Source organism: Triturus cristatus, chromosome 6 (genome assembly GCF_964204655.1).
Source record: "Triturus cristatus chromosome 6, aTriCri1.1, whole genome shotgun sequence".
Lineage (NCBI taxonomy): Eukaryota > Metazoa > Chordata > Amphibia > Caudata > Salamandridae > Triturus > Triturus cristatus.
The window spans coordinates 1,849,327,331-1,849,354,429 of NC_140589.1; the positions used below are offsets into that span (position 1 = coordinate 1,849,327,331).

Below are 27,099 nucleotides of genomic sequence, written 5' to 3' on the forward strand. Positions count from 1 at the left end.
CTGGGGCCATAAGGGATGTATCAGATATTAGACAAGCTGTCCCTACTATCTGAAACCCGTGGACTATTGACTATTGGCACGCGGTGTCGCCAAACCAGGGACAAATACACACCCGCCATATCACGTATGGATCCTGGGATTTTAAAGCCACACTAATGAGAACCTACATTCAAATTGCACACACAGCTGAAAGACCGGGCCTCGTGGATAGCGCCTCTCCCCCAAGTTTACCAAATGTAAATGGCGGCGCCTAAAAATGGACGTGGGGGCCATGTCCAACTGAATACCCCCACGGGACAACATTCGCCGGGAAATGTGCTACCCTGCGGGCTGGTAATTTGCCCGCATCCTAGCCCAGTGGAATGGCGCAACGTAAAACAAACCGGGCCATATCAGCTGGCCGAAATTTCGGCGGGACAGGGCTGCGCAACTCAACGTGCTGGTCACCCTCAGCCTGAAAACCACTCTGCCGCGCAGGAGGCACCCCCCAAGCACCACACTACGAGCCGGGCCGCATCTCCAGCACCACTCCTTCACGACTACGGGCCGGAACATCAGCCCATGCGTCCTCACTGCCATGAGCCGCTGCTCAAAGTATCAGGCAAACCCTGCTGCGTCGCCGACTGGCCAAGCTACCAAACTGATCTGTGCTCTGAAGTGGACAAGGCCCCTCCCTTCTAGTCAGTCAAAGCCAATAACCATTTCCTAAATGACATCCTCATGTGCCTGAGATTTATAGTTAGGCAGCATTATCTCTCAATATTCCAGCATTTAACTCTGGGGTGGAAGAGTCAAAGTCTATCAAACTGCGCAACCTGCAACCTATTGGTATGAAAGGGGAGCCAGGGAATGCATAGGATATCTAAAGGAGCAAAACCCATACTAAAATTGTACGCACCGCGACACACCTTTCCTTCCATTTCTTAATTGAAAAAGCTTTGTTCGACATACAATAACAGCAAATTGGGAAGGATTGAAACAAGACCCTTTATGCCATTATTTAAGATTCCTCTGCGCACAGAACGTGAAAGCACCAAGGAAGAGCCACTAAAAGCCAAGTAGAGCAAGGCGCTGCTCTCCCACAGGAGCCCCAAACCACCCACAGGTCCCACAGCATGCACGTGGAGGCCCAGCCCTCCACAGGGAGGGGCAGCAGCACTGCAGGAACACCACCCATATCGCGGGAGAGGGAGGGGGGACTGTAGAAAATAGAAGAACTTGTGAGCGTCCGTCACATGCTACAGCTTAGGCCCAAATGTATGATTACCAAATGTGGTGGGAGTAGAGACAGTGACTTGGGGACTGTAATATGCTTCTTCTCCAAGCTGAGATTAGAAAACAATGGGAAACAGCTGGGGCTATGTGGTAGAAAGTGACATCAGGAGGCTGCACAATCTAGCGTGACATTCCAGAGAAGCTGCTTCCTAGAACCCTCCCAACAACCAAGAATGAGATCACATCGCTGATAGTACTGGTTGATGTTTTGCACTCATTTGGCCTCAACTCCGGCCTAGTCATCAATTGGGCTAAATCTTGTGTGTATGTCCTCTCTGGGGAGGCTCCTATCCTTCCGCGGGGTTGTCCTATCCAGATTGCTCTGCGGGGATTTAGGTACCTGGGTATCTTCATTACCCTGGACGCGGAGACCCGGTATAACCAGAACTTGCTTCCCCCCCTCCAGCGCCTGAAGGATGATGTCGCGCGTTGGAGGCGCTTGCCGCTCTCGCTGCTCGGCCGGGCGGCATTGTTTAAGATGATGTCGCTGCCACGTTTCCTGTATGCCTTACAGAACACAATGGACGTTGTCCCGGCGCGCTACTTTCGCGAAGTGGAGAGTTTGCAGCGCCGCCTGTTCTGGGAGGGTAGACCGCGTATCGCCCTGGCGAAGCTGACGCTCCCGTGGTACGACGGGGGGGTTGCCCTCCCAGACATCAAGCGATATTACTGGGCCTCCCAGCTGGCTGCGATAAATCACGGCCTTTACGGGCCCGCTCTAAACCCGGCCTTTGAGATGGATAAAATGTTACTGCCGGGCGGCGACTATAATCGGGCGCTTTATTCTAGCTCGCTCGACACACGTCTGACGGGCCCCACGCGGGTCATGGTGCGAGTGTGGCACGCGGCTAACTTGGCGATGGGGTGGAAGGATCGTTTGACTCGGGCGACGCCACTATACGCATCTGAGCGGCTGGGCTCCCTGTGGACCTCGAAGGGCTTTGAGAAGTGGGACATGATAGGCATCAGCAGGGTGGGCGATCTCTGGACGAGGGGGGGGGATTCAAAACGTTCGATGTGCTGCAGACGGAATTCCAGTTGCAGGACAGGGAGTACTTTCGATATATGCAGATCCGTCATGCGTTGTGCTCCGTATTCCCGGACGTTGCCTCCATCCCGGAGTACTCCCCTCTGGAAGATAGAGTGCTAGATGGGCATGTACCGGACGGCACGATTTCATTAATTTACAAAAACCTCATCAATGATCGCTCGGGACTGCTGACTGGCCTTCGTGAGGCGTGGGGGGCTGATGGATTGGAGCTGGATGACGAGGACTGGGTGTCTGCGGTGGCCTCCCCGAAAGAAGTGGCCATACCGGCTCGCCTTCGTTTCGTCCAGCTCAAGATACTCCATAGGGTCTATGTTACGGGGCCGAGTCTGATGCGTATGGGCTATGCTGTGGACGGGTTGTGTAAGCGTGGGTGTGGTTCTTTGGGGACCTTTCTCCATATTTTGTGGGAATGCCCGGAGGTGGCGCGATTCTGGCGTGGTGTGCATGAGGTTTTGCAGGCAGTTACGCATGTGCCGCTGCTGCCCGAGGCGAGGAGATGTCTCCTGAATGTGTGGGAGCCAACCGACTACTCAGTGCCGCAGACGTGGTGGGTGACTCTGGGATATATGGTGGCCAAGCTTGATATTGCGCAATTGTGGGGTTCCCAGAGGTCACCGACTGTCTCGGCGTGGAAGGACAACATGGATTGGTGTATGTTTCGGGAAAAGGTGGTGTATGTTGCGAGAGGTAAGCCTGGGAAATGGGTGAAAGTGTGGGGCCCCTGGAACGCCTACCGTGGGGGAATCTGTACCCCGCCGCTGATGCCTGATCCGTCACCGGCCCCGTCTCCTTAGCCTGCTTGTCTTCCTGGTTCTGGGCATTGAGTCCACTTTGTCTCCGTCCCGACCTATCCCCCCCCTTGATATTCCTGTGTATCGGTAGGGTCCCCCCCAGGGGAGCACATGCTCTTGTTTCCGATTGTGGGTTGCCTTGTGGACTTGTTTTTTTCGTTATTTATATAAAAATGAAACCGTTGTGTGGGGTCCGGATGGTGTGGCTGCCAACGCTTCTCTCAACTCCTGTGATCTCACTTCTGCCGCAGCGTGTGTTCTACTGTTTGTATTATATGCTCTTTTTGTTTGCTAGCGGCCGGCCTGAAGGTTGTAGGCCCATCTTTGTATATCTTTTGGATTCTGTAATAAACGGTTTCAAAAAAAAAAAAAAAAAAAAAAAAAAAGAATGAGATCACAACACCTCATCGGCCAATCCAGCTTTTAGCCGCGACTGCTTTGCCTTCTGGCATCTTATGAGGTTAATGATACACTATAACGTTGTACACCAAACTGGTCTTATATATTTGGCTCCATTCATGGGAATAATTGGTTATGCGTGTGATAACGTCGCAACAAAGTGTTGTAAGAGAGGAACTGAGAAGTCACGTATCCTTACACTAAACACCCATAAATGACACATAAAACAATTGATACTTCCAAGTTCTGATCAAGTACTTCAGTCTCCTCATTGCATGTCAACATCCAGGTTCCAGGATATCCACTAGGACGGCGAGACCTCTCCTCTAAAGCCAATGTCGAACCGCTTCCCGAGGAATGAGGCCTGGCCAGCATCCGAAATCTGAAATCTGACCTCCACTCAGCCTGGCATCGACCGGGGGAGGCCTGCTGCTACGCGTGTGTGACTCACTTCTGAGCTCGTTCCTAATGGCAACTTAGCCTGGGCTATGCACATGAATTGAGAAAAGTGCCCTGCACCACAGCTGCACTTGCGATTCGCAGATTCGCAGAACCCGCTGCACACCCCATTGTCTCTAGCAGCTACAGGAGCAAAGCGAACAGACTGCACTGGCCACTCTGAAACGCCGCCCGCACACACTGAACCACTCAGCGCCCGAAGAGGACTTCGTCAGTTCAATGCAGGTCCAAGCCATGCCTGGCCGAACCTAATCCTTCCTGCTCTCCACCCCCAGAGCCTTACACAAGTAATTAGGCCTTTCACTGGGAGCAACAGGGCCCACCGCGCCCTGCACACCACAAACACGGATGCCCAACACCAGTGTTGATCCATGATGCACCTCGCCACTCTATGCACCCACGTCGGTTCCGAAATCGGTGGAAAATACCCCATCAGACGTAAAAGGGGGGCCTTACAAGGCGGTGTTCATGTAGCTGATATCATTCGCGATGGGCCAATAGGTCTCACCTTTGGGACCTTTATAAGTATTTGGTTATACAGCACAATATCATTTTGGGACTTATAAGGTCCCAAAGGCGAGACAGTGGAAATACAGTTGCGTACTTTGGCACCTACAGTCACCATTAGGCTATACCAAGGGTCTAACGTTTTCTTTAATAAGAGCTACTTATGTTCAATTGAACTCATCTGAGCTAGTCATTTTATAAGTGTTGTAATAGTGACCTCATCAGCCAAGATTACATTCGTGGCCATCATATGCAAAATTACTAGCAAATACCATCTCAGCGCATCGGGAGTGGTTAACAGCAGAAATGTAAAAAAGGCAATATTAGTAATAAGTCTCCCCCCGACACCACATGGATTATCACACATATTTTGAAAATTCTGCCATTTTTCTCCAAACTACAATTTCTTATAATAGACAAATGTTAGTCTCAAATACAGATTATTCAATGTTGGGACACATATATTATATAATAATATATTTGTAACGCCCATGTGACTCCCCTGTTCCAAAGCCCAAAAGCCACTGTTTAAAATGTAGCAAGGTGCGGTGCGTCAATGCTCTGAGTTTCTGTTTAGCGAATAGAACATCACAGTACCAGCATTTTCTTAAAATATTAAAGATTGCCTGCTGATCAAGCAAACGTAAAAACAGCCATTTATCTCACATGAGTGTATATGTATAGCCAGTGTTGTCTGGCGCGCACTGGGGTGCTGCAGATGTGTGAAGATGTGAAAATACCATGTTCCGTTTCAAACCTTACTGCAAAGGTGGAAATAAGAGTTGGCACTTAAGTATCACTTTTTTAAGAAAAACGTTCCTTGCATGCAAACTTGTGAAACGCGCCAATGGAACCAATAAACATTATGTAACACACTTAAAAATAAGTTTACAGTGTGCCTCGGTGAGCAGTGCGCCTAAGGAGAGTAGAGCGCGCCTCAAGAACTGCAGAGAGCCTCAGTGTGACTCGGTGTACACAGCGCCTCACTGTACAATGTACACAGCGCCACAGATTCCCCGTGGTGCTCCCTTTGGTTGGCCAAAGTCCCTCTCTGAAGCTATTACTACTACTCAGGCAGCATGCCCCCCTTCAGGGAAAGGAGGGTTGTTCTAGAAAATACGACCACCAAGAAGCAAGGGTTTTGTTATGTTCTTCTTTTTTTTTCTTTTTTTTAAATGCGGAACAGACTATTGGTTCCTGCCGATCGGCTGCACTGGTGTTCCTTGGGGCGATAGAAATACTTGACACACCCAGTCCCAGACAGGAACAGTGTATGGGTCACACACATGCTTCAGCGGACTCAGGACGAGCCGAACAGCCATGTTGATTATCAAAACTTCATCTCAGTTTGCAGAGCGGCTTACAAGTTTCCATCCACTGTACGAGTCTATGGAGTGTTTAATGATAGAGAAAACAAAAGCATTCCGCTCCCTTCCACAGGCTAGTCAGAAATTGACACATGAGGCCGTGGGACTCTGCTCACGGTCGATCCCCACCGAGCCCCCTTTTGGCCATGGGCACAGCCCAAAGTCTCACACGATGCTGAAACCTCTAGCGTCTAAGCACTGGCAATAAAGGCGCCGAACCGTGTGACCCCGCACGCTCGCATCATGACCCCGGATGAACCCCCCACAGGTCATCATATCTCGTGAGCCCCCGCTCGGCAACAGCCCTTCACAGCTGGTGACGGGTCGCAACCCACTGACTGCGGGGGGACCGCCACGTAGTCAGCCTCCTCAAACTGAGGCATGAATGAACCAGGGCCGCGACGCTCCGTGCTCCGGCCGTGGATGTTCGCCGTGAGCCAAACCACTCCCTAGCACCCGACCCTCCGCCCCATCCACACATTCTTCCTGCCGCCAGCTTCTGACTGGCCCGTCCTCGACTCCCAGGGAGACGGCAGCAGATAAGGTGCCCAAACGTTGTTAGTGGATGTGGAGCGGGAAGGAAGGTAGTACACACTCACCTTAAACCCCGCAGCTGACCAACTTCGCGCGCCCGGTCCCCAAGGCCACACCAACGAATCGCGGAGACAATGCGAACGACCCTCAGGCACCATGGGGCCAATCTATACCCAGCGCACGGCACCTTCCCCTCTGTGCAGTCAACAGGAGGGACAATGCTTCGACGCCAGACCCCAACAATAAATCCATCCCCGGCGAATGCCCTTTGCCCGCCAGCATGCCCCGAGGGGAACAATGGGTGGCGCTCGAGTAGAGCCCCACACAGGCACAGTGGCACCCTTAAAAAAGGGGGGGGGGAACTCACCGCCAAACGCCCTGCAAGCGACCACGACGCGGTGCATGATCAGCGTGGCTCACGACGATACGGTACAATGCGAGACAACCCGTCACGGCGTGTCCAGGGCGCAAAAGAGGAAGGCCAGTGGGTGGGGGAGGCCTATATACTCCCCTCCCCCCCGTTCCTCGCGTCCCGGAAATGACGCGCCCTGCGCGCTGCAGTACCCTGGCTGCCAGGGCAGGGGGACTCCTCCCCGAGGGCTCCCCACACAGAGAAGAGGGGGGGTGGGCTGATGCCTTGCTGGCAAAAGGGGCCCGTCCTCCTTAGGGCACCCTGCGGGCACCTCGGTCAGCCGCATTTTAATCTTCCATTTCAAGCGAAGTTACTCGAGAATGGAGAGTGCTGAACTTTGTAAGGGTGAGAATTACTACTTCCAATCCAATCAAAGCAACAGTAGAAAAAGTGTTGATTTTGGTGGGGTCAGCACGTACACTGGTCAATACGTCAGAAACATGTTTAGTTGTAAACCCGCTGCAAGCCCCTGGTGCTGTTTAACAATTAAACACGTTTCTGCAGTAGTGACAAGTGTATGTGATGGTTTTGGAGTAATTTCACGTGACCTGGAGAATTGGAATAAATATATAAATTTATATATTAAAATTTTTGAAAATAAGATAATTTATGCTTTACAAAATATAATACTTTAAAAGGAATTAAAAAAAGGAATAAATGTATACTAAGCATATATAATTACATAAGGTTTTTCAAAAATTATAAAAATACTGATAATAGCAAAAGAATTCAAACAAAATATATATAGTATCGATTTGTAATAAAAATTGAAAAAATGTATAATTGTTAAATAATCGATATTACATTTAAAAACACATTATTAATACTCATATTACTGAAAAATAATTTCCCAACGTAAGCAACAGAATAGAAAACATTAGGAAAAATATTTAATAATAATTATTCTAAAAAATTCTGTTTTAAATTACAACAATAAAAGTGAATATAAAATTATCAGTGAAAATATTCTTAGCAGATGGAATGTTTGACAAAATCTTTATAAATAACTCCATACTCCAAAAATGTTCTTAAATAAATTTGGAGATAAATTACTTACTGAACAAAATACCAGTGTAAACATTATTTATATATTTAAAAAAGTGAAAACATAATACATTCTAATAAAATAAATAAACTAATTTATTCAGTTAAATAATTTATATGAATAATACTGTTATTATCCAGTGACAATAAACAAATAATTAACATACCAAAATTATTTAAATAATTAATTAATTAAAACCTTTTCATATCTAATATTCTAATTAACCAATAGAAAAAACACATTTTAAACATTTTATCAAATAATATAACACTTAATTTACTCAATTATTAATCAAATTAACCAATTAAATGTAACAAATTCTACAACATGTATAATAAAATGTAAAATAAATATTAAAGTTTCTTCCCAACTTACACCTCAACAAACGCAATCCAATGGCCCGTCAATAATTGAAAAAAATAATACACTCAAAAACAAAACTTTAAAATATTACCAAAATGATCAACAACAACTAATACATTACAGACATAAAAAAGTTAATATAATAATAATTTAAAACACACAAAATCATAAAATATTACAAAAACACAAAATCAATATTATATACAACTATATAAAACATTTTGGTGCCCATTCCGATCCTGTAAAAAGGCCCTACGAATCGTCGTACGGAGCGTTTTCTCCGTACGACTCATACCCGGTAAACTGTCCGTACAACCTAGGAAGTACGATTCGTACAGAAAGCCTATTTCTGTACGAATCGTACAAAAGACCGTACGGGTAAAAAAAACCTAGGAATCTGATCCGGAACAGCCTGTACGCGACGTCCGTACGTATGTAAGCAGCGTTTTACGGCCCAGCAAGTACGATCCATCCCTACGGCACTCCGTATGGCCGTTTTTTACGGGAGCCAATAACAGCCGTAAAAGCTGAGTCCCCAGGGGTATGAGTCGTACAGGCCCCCCCACCCGCATATGTACGCCCCATACCCCCCCGTATGTACGCACCGTACCCCCGTATGTACACACCGTACCGCCCCCATATGTACGCACCGTACCCCCGTATGTACGCACCGTACACCCCGTATGTATGCACCGTACCCCCCGTATGTACGCACCGTACCCCCCCCGTATGTACGCACTGTACCCCCGTATGCACGCACCATACCCCCCGTATGTACGCACCGTACCCCCGTATGTATGCACCATACCCCCCCATATGTACGCACCGTACTCCCCATATGTACGCACCATACCCCCCGTATGTACGCACTGTACCCCCAGCGCATACGCATATGGGGGTACGGTGCGTACATACGGGGGGTACGTTGGGTACATAGGGGGGGTACGGTGCGTACATACGGAGGGGTATGGTGCGTACATATGGGGGGTACGGTGCGTACATACGCAGGTGGGGTGGGGGGGCCTGTACGACTCGTACCCCGGGAACAACTTTTCCCGGGCTACTAGTTGTACAAATTTCGCTTCGTAGCGGGTAGAGTCATTCCCCGTGTACGGGACGTTTTCCGTACGATTCGTACATCGGATAGCCGGTCCGGATAGTACTTGTACGCTCGGACTGTATTTTTACAAATCGTACGGAAAAGTGTCCGGGTACGTCTCGTACAACTTTTCCCGCTACGATTCGTGCGGATCGGGCCAATCCGTATGTACTTTTTCCCGTACGAATCGTACTTCAGGGGTCGGGCGTGACTTGTACGATTCGTACGGAAAAAAATACGGATACGAGTCGTACGGAAATATTTTTTAACGGATCGGAATCGGCACCTATATGTAGAAATATATAATTCAATGAACATACATTTGTGCTATTAGTTCATTACATTAATGTTATTGTACTGTTTAATTAATATTTTACTAATAATTTTTTTACATCTTTATTGCATTTTTGCATATTTCTAAAAGTAGTCATAATACGCTTGGCGGTTGGACCGTGGACCTAGCGTCGGCGATGGGTGTACCGTCGACATTGCAGACCACCGCGGTCTCTCCAGGTGGAGCGCCGTGGCTGCAGTTGACGTTTCAGACACCACAACTTGTAATACGGTGGGCGGTAGATTGCTGGTGCAGTGGTGGGGTGAACGATGTGGTTCTCGGGTGGTAGGACTGCCAAACTCATAATACGCTCCTAAGTGTATAACGGTTGGCTACTGGCACCCTCACTAAGCAGGATTCTTGATGCAGTCACCTATCTAATTATGTGAGTCTGAAAGAGGTATGCCTATTGACCAGTCTGTGATAGGTTTGTACAATGATAGTGCAATCTTTTTATCTGAGTAGGCCAGATGAGACATTTTCCTGCAGCATGGAAATGTGGTTTGCATAGAAATCCAATGAGAAAGCTCCCATGGGGCCTTGTGAAATAGACAACCAGGTATTGCAAGACTCTCTGGGGCTGTGGCAGAGTCAAGTGGGCTAAAATGTGTAGTCTTGCTGTGATTATGTCATTGTCCAGTGTTTATATTCTTAGTTAGTATTGGTGGTCAGGACATTCTGTTGTCTTCTACTGTAAGCGTCTTTTCCATTGGTCAATACAGTGTTCTAGACTAGAATGCCCAAGCGTGATGGTTGGGATGTTGGACAGTTTAAGCCATCTTCTAGGCACTCTCTGTACCTGGACTTATCTATATACTTCGTCGTCAATAAAACTTGTTATTGGTTCACCACATTCTCTTTACGCACATCCATTACTTCAGAGTATGAGCACAAATATGGCTGAAAGTGCGAGAGCAAGGATAGAAGCAGGAGATGATTGAACGGCCTCAGATCCAGTGGAAAAAGTTGAATTGTAATATCTTCCTACCTCAGTGAACACGCACTAGTGGAAAGATGGATGGAGAAAATATCATTCAAAAGGTTGTAGCGTCTTCTAGGTCTTGACTTCCTTCTAGTTCCTGATTATGTTTTCTCTGTAGATGCGTACACTCTCACACATCATATTATTACCTCAGGGATGAAGTCAAATCATTCATCTTTTGTTCTTGGTAGCTAGAGGTGCCTTCGTTGCCGAGTCTGTCTCACAACACTATTGGCCTCCTGGAGATCCAACCTAACTCCATCCAGAAGATCAAGAAGTTGGGCAGCGGCACCTTTGGAGATGTCTGGCTGGCGACGTGGAACGAAACAGCAGAGGTCGCCATCAAGGAACTACGAGGTAAATCTTTCCATGTTATGAGACTCCTCATAACTTGTGGTGTTTGCAATGAAAGTTGAGGCCAAGGTTCATCATGGCCAACCTGCCCTAGTGTCAGGAGCTTAGCTGTGAAAGGGGAAATGGCCGAAGGCCTTAAGTTTGGTGTTAAGTTTGTCTCAAAGTGCTCCTGATGTTGGGAGAAGAGGGAAATAAGGCACAGAGGGAGAACACGATTTGCCAGGTCCATTTGGCCACTGGTGATGCCAGGACTAGAACAGAGGTTTCTGGGGTCCAAAGCTCACAACATAATCTCTAAACTGTCTTTCTTTCTTAACGAAAGGTCAGCAGAAGTTTGATTGTTATGAAAGAGGTAAAAAGATGATCTTACAGAAAACCCTTGATTATCTCTGAAATAGGCTCTCATGTCCTCTACTTCACAGGACAATTCTGCAGTACAACACTTTTGGCCTTAGCCACTCATGTTACCCAAAATGCTGCTGTGTACCATTGCCAGACAGGGTCTCTTCCATTTTCAAGGGCATTTGGTGGCAGAAAACCTACCAGGTGGTCCACACATGGACAGAATCCCATTCTTTAAATATGATTTGGCATAGACACGCGCAAGATGCTTATGCAGCTCTACGCAACACAAACAGCACAAAGGGCAGACAGAACCAATCAGCTTTTGCACAGACAATGATGTTGATGCCAAAAGTTTATATGAATGCGGCAGTAATTATTTTGCTCTGTGCCGCCCCAGTCCCCTGAAAGCAAATTGGGTGTAAGGTGTCAGGAAAACCGCAAAAACCCACATGATTTTACACAAAGCATGATCATCTAAAGTTCCACACTGTGGCATAACCTGATTTTATATAGAATAGTAGAACTAAGTGAAAATAGGTCAAAACAATGGCCAAATAGAAAATGGTGTAATTTTTCCCCACATGTAATAGTGTATCAGTGGGTGAAAGCCTTTCATATCAAGCTCACTTAAAAAACAGGAAACCCCACAATCACGAAGTGCATTAGTGAGTCGCAAAAATACAGCCCCCTAAAAAACGAAATCTAAAATTACTAGACACACTGGGGCATATTCACAAGGGAAATGGCGGAGTGAGACGTTAGCCTTCCTGGCTTAACACCTCACTCCGCCACTTCAGAAACCCCAGGCTGCACCATATTTACAAGGATATGGTGCAGCCTTGCGTTTCCCCCTGTGCTGTTGTTACACTTAGCAGTATAGCGCCAACGCAGGCACACTTGCACCATAGTGTAAGGGTGTCTGCGTGCAGGGGACGATTGTTTATGTTCAGGAAGACGTCCCTTCCTGCACATAAACAATCTTGAAATGCTGTTTTGTAACTTCTATAATGCAACACACACAGAAGTTGCAAAACGGCATTTAAAAAAATGATTGTTTATGTGCAGGAAGGGGGACCTTCCTGTACAGAAACAATCAATGGCCTTTTGCTGTTTTCATGTGTGCTGCAAAAACGAAGAGAAATGAAACATTTCTCCTCGTTGCGCCAAGGTAAGACAAGGTTTTCCCTGGTCTTAATTCTGGTGCTGCCTCCTATTTACGCCTCCCTTGTGAATAGTGGGCAGCGTTAGAATCAATGGGTGTTGCGGTGGAACACCCACCACAACACCCATTGCCCTCCCCTTTCACGCTACGTATAGTGTGAAAGGGTGTCTTATTTACAAGGCAGCGTTAAGTCACGTTAAGTGGCTTAACTCTGCCTTGTAAATAAGGCGAAGCCGCTATCACCACAGGAACGTCGTAAAAAGTGACGTTCCCGTGGCGATAGGGGCTTGTATATATGCTCCACTGTCTCCGAACCTGATAACTGATAAAGCTGCGCTGGTTATGGGTCTTCTTATACATAGCCCTGCAGCTCGAGAGGAAACTTAGTGGCAAACTGATGTAGAAGACCTTAGCCCTGGCTCACAAACACTTTACGTAACATACGGTGGTTACGGACATAGAAACTGCAGATCGGCATGCTTATCAAGGAGGTGCCGTCCCCTTCTTTTGTGAACTATTATTGAAGCAGACACACATTTGGGGGATTATTCTGTCGTCAGTCCATTATTGGGACAACCATTACTTTGCGGCTTCAGACAGACGGAACCATTCTTTACACCTTGCAATCATCACATCTTGAGAGACTATAAGCTTAGTTTGGACATATCGCCATATTTATAGACTTAAAAAAGTCCAGGCAGACGAAACACGTGTATTTTTGGACAACATTGTATGAAAATCTGCTTTTAGAGTAAAAAACGTTGTAGAAGACTTTGACTTGTGTGGACTGGATTTGATAACGGACTACAAACAGGAGACTCGCCTTGTGATTTGAACTGTGTGTGCCTGAGTGCATTTATGTACTGGACATTGGGTCCACACTCTGTTTTCAAAGTGTGGCCAAATCTGCACCAAAGGTGGCTTGGTGCTTTGCACGATAGCACCACAAAGCGTCTAAACCTTAGAATTGATGTTCTGATTATAGCCAATGACTACAGATAGATGTGCAGGCATTGGGTCTAGTCACCAGATGTTGTTAAACACTTTTCATAAACTTTGCATTACTTTTTCATTGCAGACCTGATGCAAAGTGTTGAGTTGGTAGACATTCCACAGCAATTTGCGATTTTCATTGAATTGTAACCGAAAGTAACACAATGCGACGCCTTGTGTTATTTTGCATCAAGGAGGCATTCCGTGTGTGGTGGTCGTTCCAGTGCATCCACCCGTGGATTTTGATTAAATCGATATCTACAAAGAGTAATAGACACAGATTTGAGCCAAAATCCTTTGCCTCACTGAGGCTGAGTTAATGAGGAGAAATATTTTTATTCCTCCTTGTTTTTTTCCTCTTTGACCTACTCATAACCCTATCAGCCTCAGCTGTATATGAACATATATGGCTTCATTTGATTGGTTTTTGAATGTAACATATTGGCTTACAGAGCTAAAATTATTTTTTATATCAGCATCACACTACTGTGTCTTTTCAGTGCCTTGGTGAACGTAAACTAAATTCTGGTGTTTGTGAGTAGCGCAGCGGTTTTCGTGGCACAGGTAACAGTTTGTCAGAATACTCTCTTGCTTTGCCCTCATAATGTATTGATTCATGTGTATAATATTATGGTTTGCAGGAATACCCTGTTGTTGTGTGTGCATAACTCAATGTCCATGCATTTAACATATTGGTGCATAAGTATAATGTATTGATTTTCCCTCATAAAGTGTTGGTTGTACGCAGACATTACATGTTTGCATGCATATCTTACAGTTTTAAATACGTATTTTCATGGGTGCACTTTTAATGTGCTGGTTCATATACAGCATTAGAACACTGGAATGTGGAGAACTCCATTGAATACACAGGAGTGCTGCGGGCTTCTGCAGCCCGGTAGAAGCCTGCAGAGCAACATTCCAATATTGCTGCTGCTGTGAACAAAGCGCTTTCGGAGACTGAGGGGATTTAAAGCACTCGGGCTCTAAGAAGCCTTTGTTTGTAGTAATTGGAACATTCTGCCCTTCCTAGCGGGCTCTACCGGCCACTAAAGGCCGCTCCCTTGTTAAACCCCGGAGCGGGCCTTTAATGGCCAGTAGAGGCCGCTAGGTCAGGCTCCAAGGCCATATCAGAACATTGGAATGTGGAGCACTCCATTGAATACACTGGAGTGCTCCGTGCTTCTAAGGGCTGGTAGAAGCCTGCCGAGCAACACTGCAATGTTGTTTTTGTTCACAGCTGCTGCTGTGAACAAAGCGCTTTCGGAGACTGAGGGGATTTAAAGCACTCGGGCTCTAAAAGACCTTTGTTTGTAGTAATTTGAACATTCTGCCCTTCCTAGCGGGCTCTACCGGCCACTAAAGGCCGCTCCCTTGTTAAACCCCGGAGCGGGACTTTAATGGCCAGTAGAGGACGCTAGGTCAGGCTCCAAGGCCATATCAGAACACTGGAATGTGGAGCACTCCATTGAATACACTGGAGTGCTGCGGGCTTCTGCAGGCTGGTAGAAGCCTGCAGAGCAACACTGCAATGTTGTTTTGTTCACAGCTGCTGCTGTGAACAAAGGCCTCTCGGAGTGTGAGGGGATTTAAAACCCCTCGGGCTCCAAGAGGCCTTTGTTTTTAGTAATTAGAACATTCTGCCCTCTTGGGGCGGAATGTTCTAATAGCCTTAGAGCCCTCCTAGCGGGCACTACCGGCCATTAAAGGCCTGTTCTCTTGTTAAAGGCCCTCATCTTTGGCTCAGGTCTTTAACACTGGAGCGGGCCTTTAATGGCTGGTAGAGTCCGCTATGTCGGGCTATAAGGCTATATTAATTAATTCACTCTTGATATTTTACTGGTTTGTATGTATAATATTTGTATTTCCAAGCACAGCAAGTCAGTGTTTTCTTTAGAGCTTGGCAGACAGGATGAGCTGTCATAAACATGGCAGAGCACCTAGTCCGTCAAACTCATGGCCCCCACTACTCTACCTAAAATTGGTAAACTGCTATGTTTCTGACTGCAGACCCTATGCTGGATCTTCCGGCAGACACCCTTGACTCATGGCCCGACTGACATTGGACCGTCGATCAATGGACATCATTTATTCCTGTTCTGGGCTTCTAGGGAAAGCCTGCCAGTTCCAAACATGAAATTGTATTTATGAACTTCACACATTAGGAAAAAGTTGCCACAGCAGCATGGCATTAATTATTTTGTTTTTCAACAACAAACTTCTGCTTTGGGAACTTGAAAAACCAAAATGTTTGTAGAGCGGGCATATGGAGCCTGGTGCTCGCACCAGAAAAAGCCTCAGCGGTTTCAATGACGCTGCTGTGGTGGTGGCTCCACCATGCACAAATCTCTAACTATAGTAACCTGTATCCCACCAGGGCAGTGGAGTCCACCCCTTCACTGACCTGTGCAGCGGAGTGTATCCACCAGGGCAGTGGAGTCCACCCCTCCACTGACCTGTGCAGCGGAGTGTATCGCACCAGGACAGAGGAGTCCACCCCTCCACTGACCTGTGCAGCGGAGTGTATCTCACCCGGGCACTGGAGTCCACCCCTCCACTGTCCTGTGCAGGGGAGTGTATCCCACCAGGGCAGTGGAGTCCACCCCTCCACTGACCTGTGCAGGGGAGTGTATCTCACCAGGGCAGAGGAGTCGACCCCTCCACTGACCTGTGCAGCGGAGTGTATCCCACCAGGGCAGATGAGTCCACCCCTCCACTGACCTGTGCAGCGGAGTGTATCCCACCAGAGCAGAGGAGTCCACCCCTCCACTGACCTGTGCAGCGGAGTGTATCCACCAGGGCAGTGGAGTCCACCCCTCCACTGACCTGTGCAGCGGAGTGTATCACACCAGGGCAGAGGAGTCCACCCCTCCACTGACCTGTGCAGCGGAGTGTATCCCACCAGGGCAGAGGAGTCCACCCCTCCACTGACCTGTGCAGCGGAGTGTATCTCACCCGGGCAGTGGAGTCCACCCCTTCACTGACCTGTGCAACGGAGTGTATCGCACCAGGACAGAGGAGTCCACCCCTCCACAGACCTGTGCAGCGGAGTGTATCGCACCAGGACAGAGGAGTCCACCCCTCCACTGACCTGTGCAGCGGAGTGTATCTCACCCGGGCACTGGAGTCCACCCCTCCACTGACCTGTGCAGGGGAGTGTATCCCACCAGGGCAGTGGAGTCCACCCCTCCACTGACCTGTGCAGGGGAGTGTATCTCACCAGGGCAGAGGAGTCGACCCCTCCACTGACCTGTGCAGCGGAGTGTATCCCACCAGGGCAGATGAGTCCACCCCTCCACTGACCTGTGCAGCGGAGTGTATCCCACCAGGGCAGAGGAGTCCACCCCTCCACTGACCTGTGCAGCGGAGTGTATCCACCAGGGCAGTGGAGTTCACCCCTCCACTGACCTGTGCAGCGGAGTGTATCACACCAGGGCAGAGGAGTCCACCCCTCCACTGACCTGTGCAGCGGAGTGTATCCCACCAGGGCAGAGGAGTCCACCCCTCCACTGACCTGTGCAGCGGAGTGTATCTCACCCGGGCAGTGGAGTCCACCCCTTCACTGACCTGTGCAGCGGAGTGTATCCACCAGGGCAGTGAAGTCCACCCATCTACTGACCTGTGCAGCGGAGTTTATCCCACCAGGGCAGAGGAGTCCACCCCTCCACTGACCTGTGCAGCGGAGTGTATCGCACCAGGACAGAGGAGTCCACCCCTCCACTGACCTGTGCAGCGGAGTGTATCTCACCCGGGCACTGGAGTCCACCCCTCCACTGACCTGTGCAGGGGAGTGTATCCCACCAGGGCAGTGGAGTCCACCCCTCCACTGACCTGTGCAGGGGAGTGTATCTCACCAGGGCAGAGGAGTCGACCCCTCCACTGCCCTGTGCAGCGGAGTGTATCCCACCAGGGCAGATGAGTCCACCCCTCCACTGACCTGTGCAGCGGAGTGTATCCCACCAGGGCAGAGGAGTCCACCCCTCCACTGACCTGTGCAGCGGAGTGTATCCACCAGGGCAGTGGAGTCCACCCCTCCACTGACCTGTGCAGCGGAGTGTATCACACCAGGGCAGAGGAGTCCACCCCTCCACTGACCTGAGCAGCGGAGTGTATCCCACCAGGGCAGAGGAGTCCACCCCTCCACTGACCTGTTCAGCGGAGTGTATCCCACCAGGGCAGAGGAGTCCGTGGAGCGGAGTGTATCCCACCAGGGCAGTGGAGTCCACCCCTCCACTGACCTGTGCAGCGGAGTGTATCCCACCAGGGCAGTGGAGTCCACCCCTCCACTGACCTGTTCAGCGGAGTGTATCCCACCAGGGCAGTGGAGTCCACCCCTCCACTGACCTGTTCAGCAGAGTGTATCCCACCAGGGCAGTGGAGTCCACCCCTCCACTGACCTGTGCAGTGGAGTGTATCCCACCAGGGCAGAGGAGTCCACCCCTCCACTGACCTGTGCAGCGGAGTGTATCCCACCAGGGCAGAGGAGTCCACCCCTCCACTGACCTGTGCAGCGGAGTGTATCACACCAGGGCAGAGGAGTCCACCCCTCCACTGACCTGAGCAGCGGAGTGTATCCCACCAGGGCAGAGGAGTCCACCCCTCCACTGACCTGTTCAGCGGAGTGTATCCCACCAGGGCAGAGGAGTCCGTGGAGCGGAGTGTATCCCACCAGGGCAGTGGAGTCCACCCCTCCACTGACCTGTGCAGCGGAGTGTATCCCACCAGGGCAGTGGAGTCCACCCCTCCACTGACCTGTTCAGCGGAGTGTATCCCACCAGGGCAGTGGAGTCCACCCCTCCACTGACCTGTTCAGCAGAGTGTATCCCACCAGGGCAGTGGAGTCCACCCCTCCACTGACCTGTGCAGGGGAGTGTATCCCACCAGGGCAGTGGAGTCCACCCCTCCACTGACCTGTGCAGGGGAGTGTATCTCACCAGGGCAGAGGAGTCGACCCCTCCACTGACCTGTGCAGCGGAGTGTATCCCACCAGGGCAGATGAGTCCACCCCTCCACTGACCTGTGCAGCGGAGTGTATCCCACCAGGGCAGAGGAGTCCACCCCTCCACTGACCTGTGCAGCGGAGTGTATCCACCAGGGCAGTGGAGTTCACCCCTCCACTGACCTGTGCAGCGGAGTGTATCACACCAGGGCAGAGGAGTCCACCCCTCCACTGACCTGTGCAGCGGAGTGTATCCCACCAGGGCAGAGGAGTCCACCCCTCCACTGACCTGTGCAGCGGAGTGTATCTCACCCGGGCAGTGGAGTCCACCCCTTCACTGACCTGTGCAGCGGAGTGTATCCACCAGGGCAGTGAAGTCCACCCCTCTACTGACCTGTGCAGCGGAGTTTATCCCACCAGGGCAGAGGAGTCCACCCCTCCACTGACCTGTGCAGCGGAGTGTATCGCACCAGGACAGAGGAGTCCACCCCTCCACTGACCTGTGCAGCGGAGTGTATCTCACCCGGGCACTGGAGTCCACCCCTCCACTGACCTGTGCAGGGGAGTGTATCCCACCAGGGCAGTGGAGTCCACCCCTCCACTGACCTGTGCAGGGGAGTGTATCTCACCAGGGCAGAGGAGTCGACCCCTCCACTGCCCTGTGCAGCGGAGTGTATCCCACCAGGGCAGATGAGTCCACCCCTCCACTGACCTGTGCAGCGGAGTGTATCCCACCAGGGCAGAGGAGTCCACCCCTCCACTGACCTGTGCAGCGGAGTGTATCCACCAGGGCAGTGGAGTCCACCCCTCCACTGACCTGTGCAGCGGAGTGTATCACACCAGGGCAGAGGAGTCCACCCCTCCACTGACCTGAGCAGCGGAGTGTATCCCACCAGGGCAGAGGAGTCCACCCCTCCACTGACCTGTTCAGCGGAGTGTATCCCACCAGGGCAGAGGAGTCCGTGGAGCGGAGTGTATCCCACCAGGGCAGTGGAGTCCACCCCTCCACTGACCTGTGCAGCGGAGTGTATCCCACCAGGGCAGTGGAGTCCACCCCTCCACTGACCTGTTCAGCGGAGTGTATCCCACCAGGGCAGTGGAGTCCACCCCTCCACTGACCTGTTCAGCAGAGTGTATCCCACCAGGGCAGTGGAGTCCACCCCTCCACTGACCTGTGCAGTGGAGTGTATCCCACCAGGGCAGAGGAGTCCACCCCTCCACTGACCTGTGCAGCGGAGTGTATCCCACCAGGGCAGAGGAGTCCACCCCTCCACTGACCTGTGCAGCGGAGTGTATCACACCAGGGCAGAGGAGTCCACCCCTCCACTGACCTGAGCAGCGGAGTGTATCCCACCAGGGCAGAGGAGTCCACCCCTCCACTGACCTGTTCAGCGGAGTGTATCCCACCAGGGCAGAGGAGTCCGTGGAGCGGAGTGTATCCCACCAGGGCAGTGGAGTCCACCCCTCCACTGACCTGTGCAGCGGAGTGTATCCCACCAGGGCAGTGGAGTCCACCCCTCCACTGACCTGTTCAGCAGAGTGTATCCCACCAGGGCAGTGGAGTCCACCCCTCCACTGACCTGTGCAATGGAGTGTATCCCACCAGGGCAGAGGAGTCCACCCCTCCACTGACCTGTGCAGCGGAGTGTATCCCACCAGGGCAGAGGAGTCCACCCCTCCACTGACCTGTGCAGCGGAGTGTATCCCACCAGGGCAGAGGAGTCCACCCCTCCACTGACCTGTGCAGTGGAGTGTATCCCACCAGGGCAGAGAAGTCCATACCATAAATAAGGCCCTAAGTTTGAAATAAAATATACTTGTTTGTGGAAACAATGTACTATTTTCTAAGCATCTCCTACTGATTTATGTGCTCTATTGGCAGGTAGATATTGTTTATGCCTATTGCATTTGTTTTGTTTGTCAATCACACTGGCAAATGTAAATCAAACACCTTGGTTTGAATAGGTTTACAATCAAGGCCTACTCAGGATAACCTCTACAGTCCTACGTTCTGTGCAGGCTTGACCCATCCAAGAAGGCTGGTGGTTGGGTGTCGTTTGAAAAAAATAATACAATAAAAAAAGCCATTTTTAAATATAACATTTTACAATTCTTATTGATTTTCTGATGATACAGAGCACATTGTAGCCATGGCAATATATAAATGGAATCAGCAGTAATGTATACCTTCCCAAAGGTTCACATATTTTAAGCAACAGGTATTTTTCACAACAGGGGACATTGGTTCAGTTTATACCTTATTAACAAACTTTAATCGAACAATTGAAATAGGCAGGTCAGAGCAGGCGCGTACAGTCAAAAACCCTGCGCGAATGGCCGGTAAGTAGTTCAGCACCGGTAAAGAACTCCCAGGAGGGCAACTCCGAGCGGTTTGTGGGTAGAATAGCGCAATCCCATACCAGAGGGAGAGGAGTTTTGGGCATCATAGAGGTAGCAATACCCGGGGAGGCAAGCTTCAAGGCAGAAAACAATAAAAGGGAGAGTGTAACAAAGGAACAAAGAGATTATCCAACATGTGTCATGGAACGGATACAGAGTGAAAATCAATCACAAACCCCATCCAACATGGGATCTTGGAGTTCTTCAGCAAGCGCCTGTAGCTCATGCAGCGGTGTGTCCCACTCTAGTGCAATGGGGGTCCTGCGCAAGCCCCTTGCCTCCTCTTTACGGAGGGCTACTGCCCCACTTCAGCGTGGCCGCAAACCAGTATGACAATTCAGGGAGGGGAGTGTCTTTCCACTTCATGGCGATAGGTCTACGAGCAATGAGCAGGTCTAGATCTAGGAAGCCATTAGTAACTTTCCCTGATTTGTACCTCTCAATAACCCCAATAAGACCCACGTCCATGCTGCTTAAGTCCTCCCTCCCCGTGACAGTTGTCAGAGCATCCATGCACCCCCCCCCCCAACAACGATTGTGCTTCTGGACAAGTCCAGAATACGTTTGCGTTCAGGGAGCAACACCTGGGACAGCTTGATGTACTGCCACATATTCCATGCAAGCATGCAGGTATAAGGTAATCTCCGTGTAGTATGTTATATTGTATATACTGGAACTTCGCTCTGCGAGAAACCTTACACGGGTATAGAAGTACCTTGTCCCACTCTTTCTGCGTTAGGGCACGCTCGATGTCGTGCTCCCAGTTGTGTTGAATTGGGTGCAACATATCTTGCGGTGTATGGGCCATTGCACATGTGAACCATGTAATTAAGCACCATCCATTACCCATTATGTGTACCGTACGAACTAAGGGGTTGTGTCGGGCTCTGTATCCGTAGTATACCTATTGCGCTGCAGCTCAATGAACAAACTTCGATAGGCTAAAAAATGGTCCAAGGGCCGATTAAGTTCCACACTGAGCTGTTCAAATGGCCCAAGGACAGAATTCTGAAACAACGTGCCTAAGGTATCCACTTCCTCTGTCTCCCATAGTTCAATCCCCTCCCTCCCAAGGAGTTCCAGTAATGGGCGCTTGGAACTAATGCGTATCTCTGGTAAGTACGGCAACAGAGTCTGGGAGAGCCGGAGGCTTCTGATACAGCTGGTGTACGCAATGGTCAGCAGTTTAGTCAATTGTGGAGGGAGTTTCCCCATTGGCAGCAGCATCTCATGGATCATACGGGTTGCACGGCATGGCGGGGGGAGGCCCAGCTATTAGTGCCAATATCGGCAACACTCCCCATCCCTCCTACAGCAATATCTTAGAGAAATAAACAGACAAGACACATTCTTAGTGGAGAAAATTGCTGCAGGTTTATTTGCATAACAAATATGCCAACATGGTAGGATATTTTACGGGCGATCCCAGGGCAGGCAGCCCCTCGCCGCCTGCCCACCTGATGAGCCAAAAATCACAGTGGCCCTAGCAAACCGGTGTTTGTTAGATTTGGCGGAGGGGATAGCCCCTCCCACCGGTGGACCACCAGTCCACCCCGTTACTCACGCCCCCCCTAAGAGGGGTGGAGCGTTGAGGCAACCCCCGGTTGCTCAGGTCCACACCCGCCCGTAGGACTAACAGGGCACCGTCGCTCCCCCAGGGTCCAACGCGAGGACCTCCCTGGGGATATTTGGCTTTAGCACCCTTACTGTGCTCGTGCAGAGGGTACCCTTCTGTACCTTACAGCCTCTGGATCGCCCTGTAACTCCGCCACAGCTCTGGGTGTGGCCACCGTCACCGCCAGGGCCCCCCACCATGGTAGGCCTCTTCACCTCCTTCTTGCTGAATCCAGGGACTCTCCCATGTCCAGCAAAATCAGTCTATGCCCACTCTGGGCGGTGCGCAGCCTCCTCTTTCAAACGCCCAGTGGACTTAGCATGCAGCATGCCAATGCCTGATGGACCAAACCCCCTTGTTCCTCGAATCTGCGCCTGGCACTGTAAACTCTGCTGCGTGAGGAATCCTCGGCAACCTCTGACCGAGCCCCTCGCCACACTCCAAGTGGGGTTATCTCTGCCCATTGTAACACCCATGCCTACCATAGGTTGCCTAACTTACACCCAGAGTATTTCATTACTGGCCGCAGTGCCCTCCTATCCCGGAAAGTAGAATCATGCCTCCCTGGTGTCCGATCGAACTTTTGGGAGGGGAGACACCCCCCCAGTCCGTGCCGCAGCTTCTACAGCCAGCTGTACCAGCGCATGCTTAGGACCCCCAACCAACTTATCTAAGTGGAGTGCCGCCGCTTCTCCAGCAAGAAGTTCTAGCGCATGCCTGGGCCCCTCAACCAAATAAGTCAGTGGTGGAAACCCATGCCTCCATTTCTAGAATTTCGCCCGTCGCGTCAATCCCAGGCCACACGGACAGACCTTTGATCCTGGCAAAATAAAGGAATGCTAGGATGCTAACACCTGCAGGTTGAAGGGCCCGCTAGCAGGCGACCAGGTCCACCGGGCTATACAACATAACCTCCAGTTGGTGCACCAGAATACCATCCGGGAGTACCACATCGTCCAGACTCCTCCTAACTATTCATGCCAAATGTGCTCTGGTAGTTGTCCGTATATGTTATCCACCCCTCTATTTCACCCTGTAGCGGTAACAGCACCCTATTGGGACTGGACCTCATGCACTGCTGACTGGATAGTGCCTCTTCGTGTGTAGCCCAAAACCCTGCATTTTTCTGAAGGTGTACCAGGAATGTGCTGAATCTTAGCTTACTTCGCTGCTGAGTGCCCCTCACAAAGTCACAGGTGTTTCTTTGCCATTCCCTAATCTGGATCCCAAAATAGGAAGATATTGCAAGCCCCACTCCTGGGCGACTAAAAGGAAGCATAAATAGACAGGGACTTGGCCTAATCTTCACCTCCTGTGTAGTGCTCAGGACTGTTCAGACAGGCATCAATAAGGCCTTACAATCACGTGCATCAGATCCTCTGTGCTACTTCCGCTGGGTATCTGATACGCTCCCTATCTGTAGTACCTTGTAGATATTCAATCATGCCAACAGCGAGGCCATTGTAATCACCCTCCATCCTCCTGTGCATTGATCATTTGGCAAAGCCAATGGGGACCCTGGAAAGCACTTTGAACCTGATGTCCTCTGCACAGAGCAAGCACCACCCACTGTTTCCCCAAAGTGTGTCCCGTTCGGATCGGAGTGTAAAAATTGTCTTGCTAGCTTGGTCACTTCAAGCTCATATACCATGAAACCATCCTACCCCAAGTACGCACCTGCCCAACTTCTGGTGCATCTAACAGGAGGCCTTAGGGAAAACCTGTCACAGTTAAAATCAGTGGTGCAGAAACTTTACGTCGAAATCTAACCTGTGCAGTTTCATGTCCTGGTGCAGTCCCCAATTATGTGATTCCACTGGACACCTATGCCTGATGCACATGACCTAGGTACCTAGTCCAGCTAGGTTGGCGGCCTGCCTGTACTACAATCAATTACTAATTACTAGCGTACTGCAGGCGTTTCCCGGGGCCCGGCTGGATGGCCAGCACTCCTATGTGAATCCCGTACCCATAGTGCAATCCCTACGTCTAGCCTAGGGTGAATTTGCAGGAGATCTACACACCCAGGATTTAATAGATGGCCTAGGTTGATGAATACAAATAGCGCCCGACATAAAGCTTGGTGCACTGTAGCTGCCCCAAGCCCATATATGATTCGACCCCTGATTCGACGTTTCGACCCCTTAAACCCAGGTAGGTTGATTAGGCCCTTACTGACGGGGTCTTCTTCAGGACAAGGTGACGGTGGGGAGGGGGGGGGGCACCCTTTAGGAAGGATTATAACCTAATAGGTACTGGCTGGACGTCGAAGACAAAGGGGCTGGAAGGCTCCAAGGGTGGTGGAAGTAAAAGACACTTAATGAAGATAATTCTGGAAGGGTAAATTTAAAGCAGCGTCGCTGACCGTGGAGGTACCATCGGTTGGAAACGTGAAATGAATCACAGTGAATTATAGCCTCATCAATCACACGAGGAGCTTGTATCTTCCCAGAGTGAAAGGGAAGATACAAGCTCCTTATCTTCATTAAGTGTCTTTTACTTCCAACCTACCTGGGTTTAAGGGGTCGAAACGTCGACATATAACTGATACCAGTACCTTCAATAGTGTATTTTGCACTGTGTTTGTTCTAATGTACATGGTCGCTCAAACGATTGTATATCCAACGAATGCATTTCTGTTTGAATATGTCAAGTATTCCTGTCATGCGAGGGGAGGAAAACGGTAACCAGCGAAAACGGACTACATCTCCCAGGATGCTTAACGGTTGAGAGGTTATGTAAACAGGAGAGCTGTTACATAACTCAAGGAAAACACGCCCTTATGTAAACAGGAGAGCTGTTACATAACTCAAGGAATACACGCCCTTATGTAAACAGGAGAGCTGTTACATAACTCAAGGAAAACACGCCCTTATGTAAACAGGAGAGCTGTTACATAACTCAAGGAATACACGCCCTTATGTAAACAGGAGAGCTGTTACATAACTCAAGGAATACACGCCCTTATGTAAACAGGAGAGCTGTTACATAACTCAAGGAAAACACGCCCTATAAAGGGAGGAACCGGGAGGTACAACGCTGTCGGATATTGTGTTTACACCGACGTACCTGCTTCGTGAAGAGCAGTGTTCCGGAGTGGTGCTCCAGTAAGGCAAGAACGGAGGTAGGTCGAGTCGTTACTCCCTGGGCCGTGTCTTGCCCCATCGTCACCTGTGAAGGACCCGGAAGCTCTACCGGTCAACCATTGAGCTTCGCTTTTTGACTCGGCTGAGTCAAAGCGCAGTGGCGCTTTTGCTGGTTGGAGTCGTAACTCCCAGCCCGACCAGAGATACAGGGACTGCCAGCTGTAACGCACACCAGGAGGTGTTTGCCGCGTTACAGACTCGGAAGTCCACAGGATCGATCGAGCGGCTGCTCTCGGTTCAGTCTTCTTGCTTTTGATTAGGGTATCGGTGACGCATCACCAGGAGGTGACTCCGCGTCCCGGTGCAGTCTGAGGAAGAGGTTGAGCGGCTGCTCCCTTCAGGTAGAGACCCCGGCTGGGTGTTTCCCTGACTCCTCGATTCTCCCCAACACTCTTCGTGCCCCTCACAGCCTACCGATTGGCATTGTCGGCCATTTCATTTCTGCCCTCTGTTGGCATACGCCGGGATCGGCGTATATGCAGAGGACGGTTAGGACCATCCGTGCTGTGGGCTGGTAACGTACTTAGCCTGGAGGATTCCAGTGACTATAACTTTTGTTTATTCTTTGTATTATTTTTGCCTTCATTAAATAACTAACCCTTCACAAGTGGTTGCGTCCTCATTATCGTGTCTGTTAAACGATCCTGAGACGTTCAGGGCGTTACAGAATATGTGGCATAGAATAGTATGCCAAACAATTCATTTGTGATACTGTCAAAATTTGAAGTCACTTGCCCCCCCTTTTTCTCACGCTTATCACTTTTCCCCCCTCTCTTACCCCGGGCACCTTGTTGTGTTGTATTTTGCATAAGTATTGTAGATATGTTTCTAAAAAGAAATGATACTTTTGCGGAGTGTGATTAAATAACACTCTGGCATCACTTTATTGTTTTTCAATTTTTTTGATGTTTCTTTTTGATTTTGCTCCATAAATATATATGCTCTGGGACCATCCCTCTATACTGCTCTACACCCAGGTCCCAGTGATCCGTGGGTTTACCCTTTGTTCTAACGGTCCATGTGGTCAGTGGCCGGCAGATAATATAGTGCCATATAATATGTTGTGAAAGTGGCGTGATTGTCCAACTGACATGTGACGGTGTGGAGCGGGAGCTGGCAAATCATAGTGATAGGCATGTTTAAGTTCACACTGGGGAGCAGCCAGGCCAGTAGTCAACCAGACTTGTCTCCCTTATCATGCATCTTGGCCTGATAGGCCTGGAAATCAAAGCATCTCAGTTGGGCCACCACTTGGGCATGTCCCTCCCTGGCATTTATAACTGTTCAGTGACCCACCAGGGTTTTGCGAGATGCCAACTCCAATGCACCGAGGGCCTGTTCCAGGGCCATGAGTTTTCTGTGCAGGACAGGCCACACTCCCACCATGGCATTAATGCAGTACCCCCAGAGCACTACTTTCAGTGTCTCCCATTCTAGGGGTCTGGGCGTAGCTGTGCCCCAATTCTCTGCCATTTATCGAGCCAGCACCTCTCGAGATGCTTCCCGGAACACACTGTCCTCCAACAA

At 49.9% G+C, this 27,099-nt stretch overlaps 1 protein-coding gene across 3 annotated transcripts in view; it reads left to right on the forward strand.

Annotated features, from left to right (window-relative positions):
* Positions 1 to 27,099, forward strand: part of LOC146822181 (tyrosine-protein kinase Src42A-like) — a 351,567-nt gene that overhangs the window by 232,064 nt on the left and 92,404 nt on the right. For all 3 annotated transcript variants that reach the window (XM_085613317.1, XM_085613319.1, XM_085613318.1), the window contains exon 4: positions 10,810 to 10,975. In XM_085613317.1, coding sequence (XP_085469443.1) covers positions 10,810 to 10,975 — 166 coding nt within the window. The remainder of the gene's footprint in view (positions 1 to 10,809; positions 10,976 to 27,099) is intronic.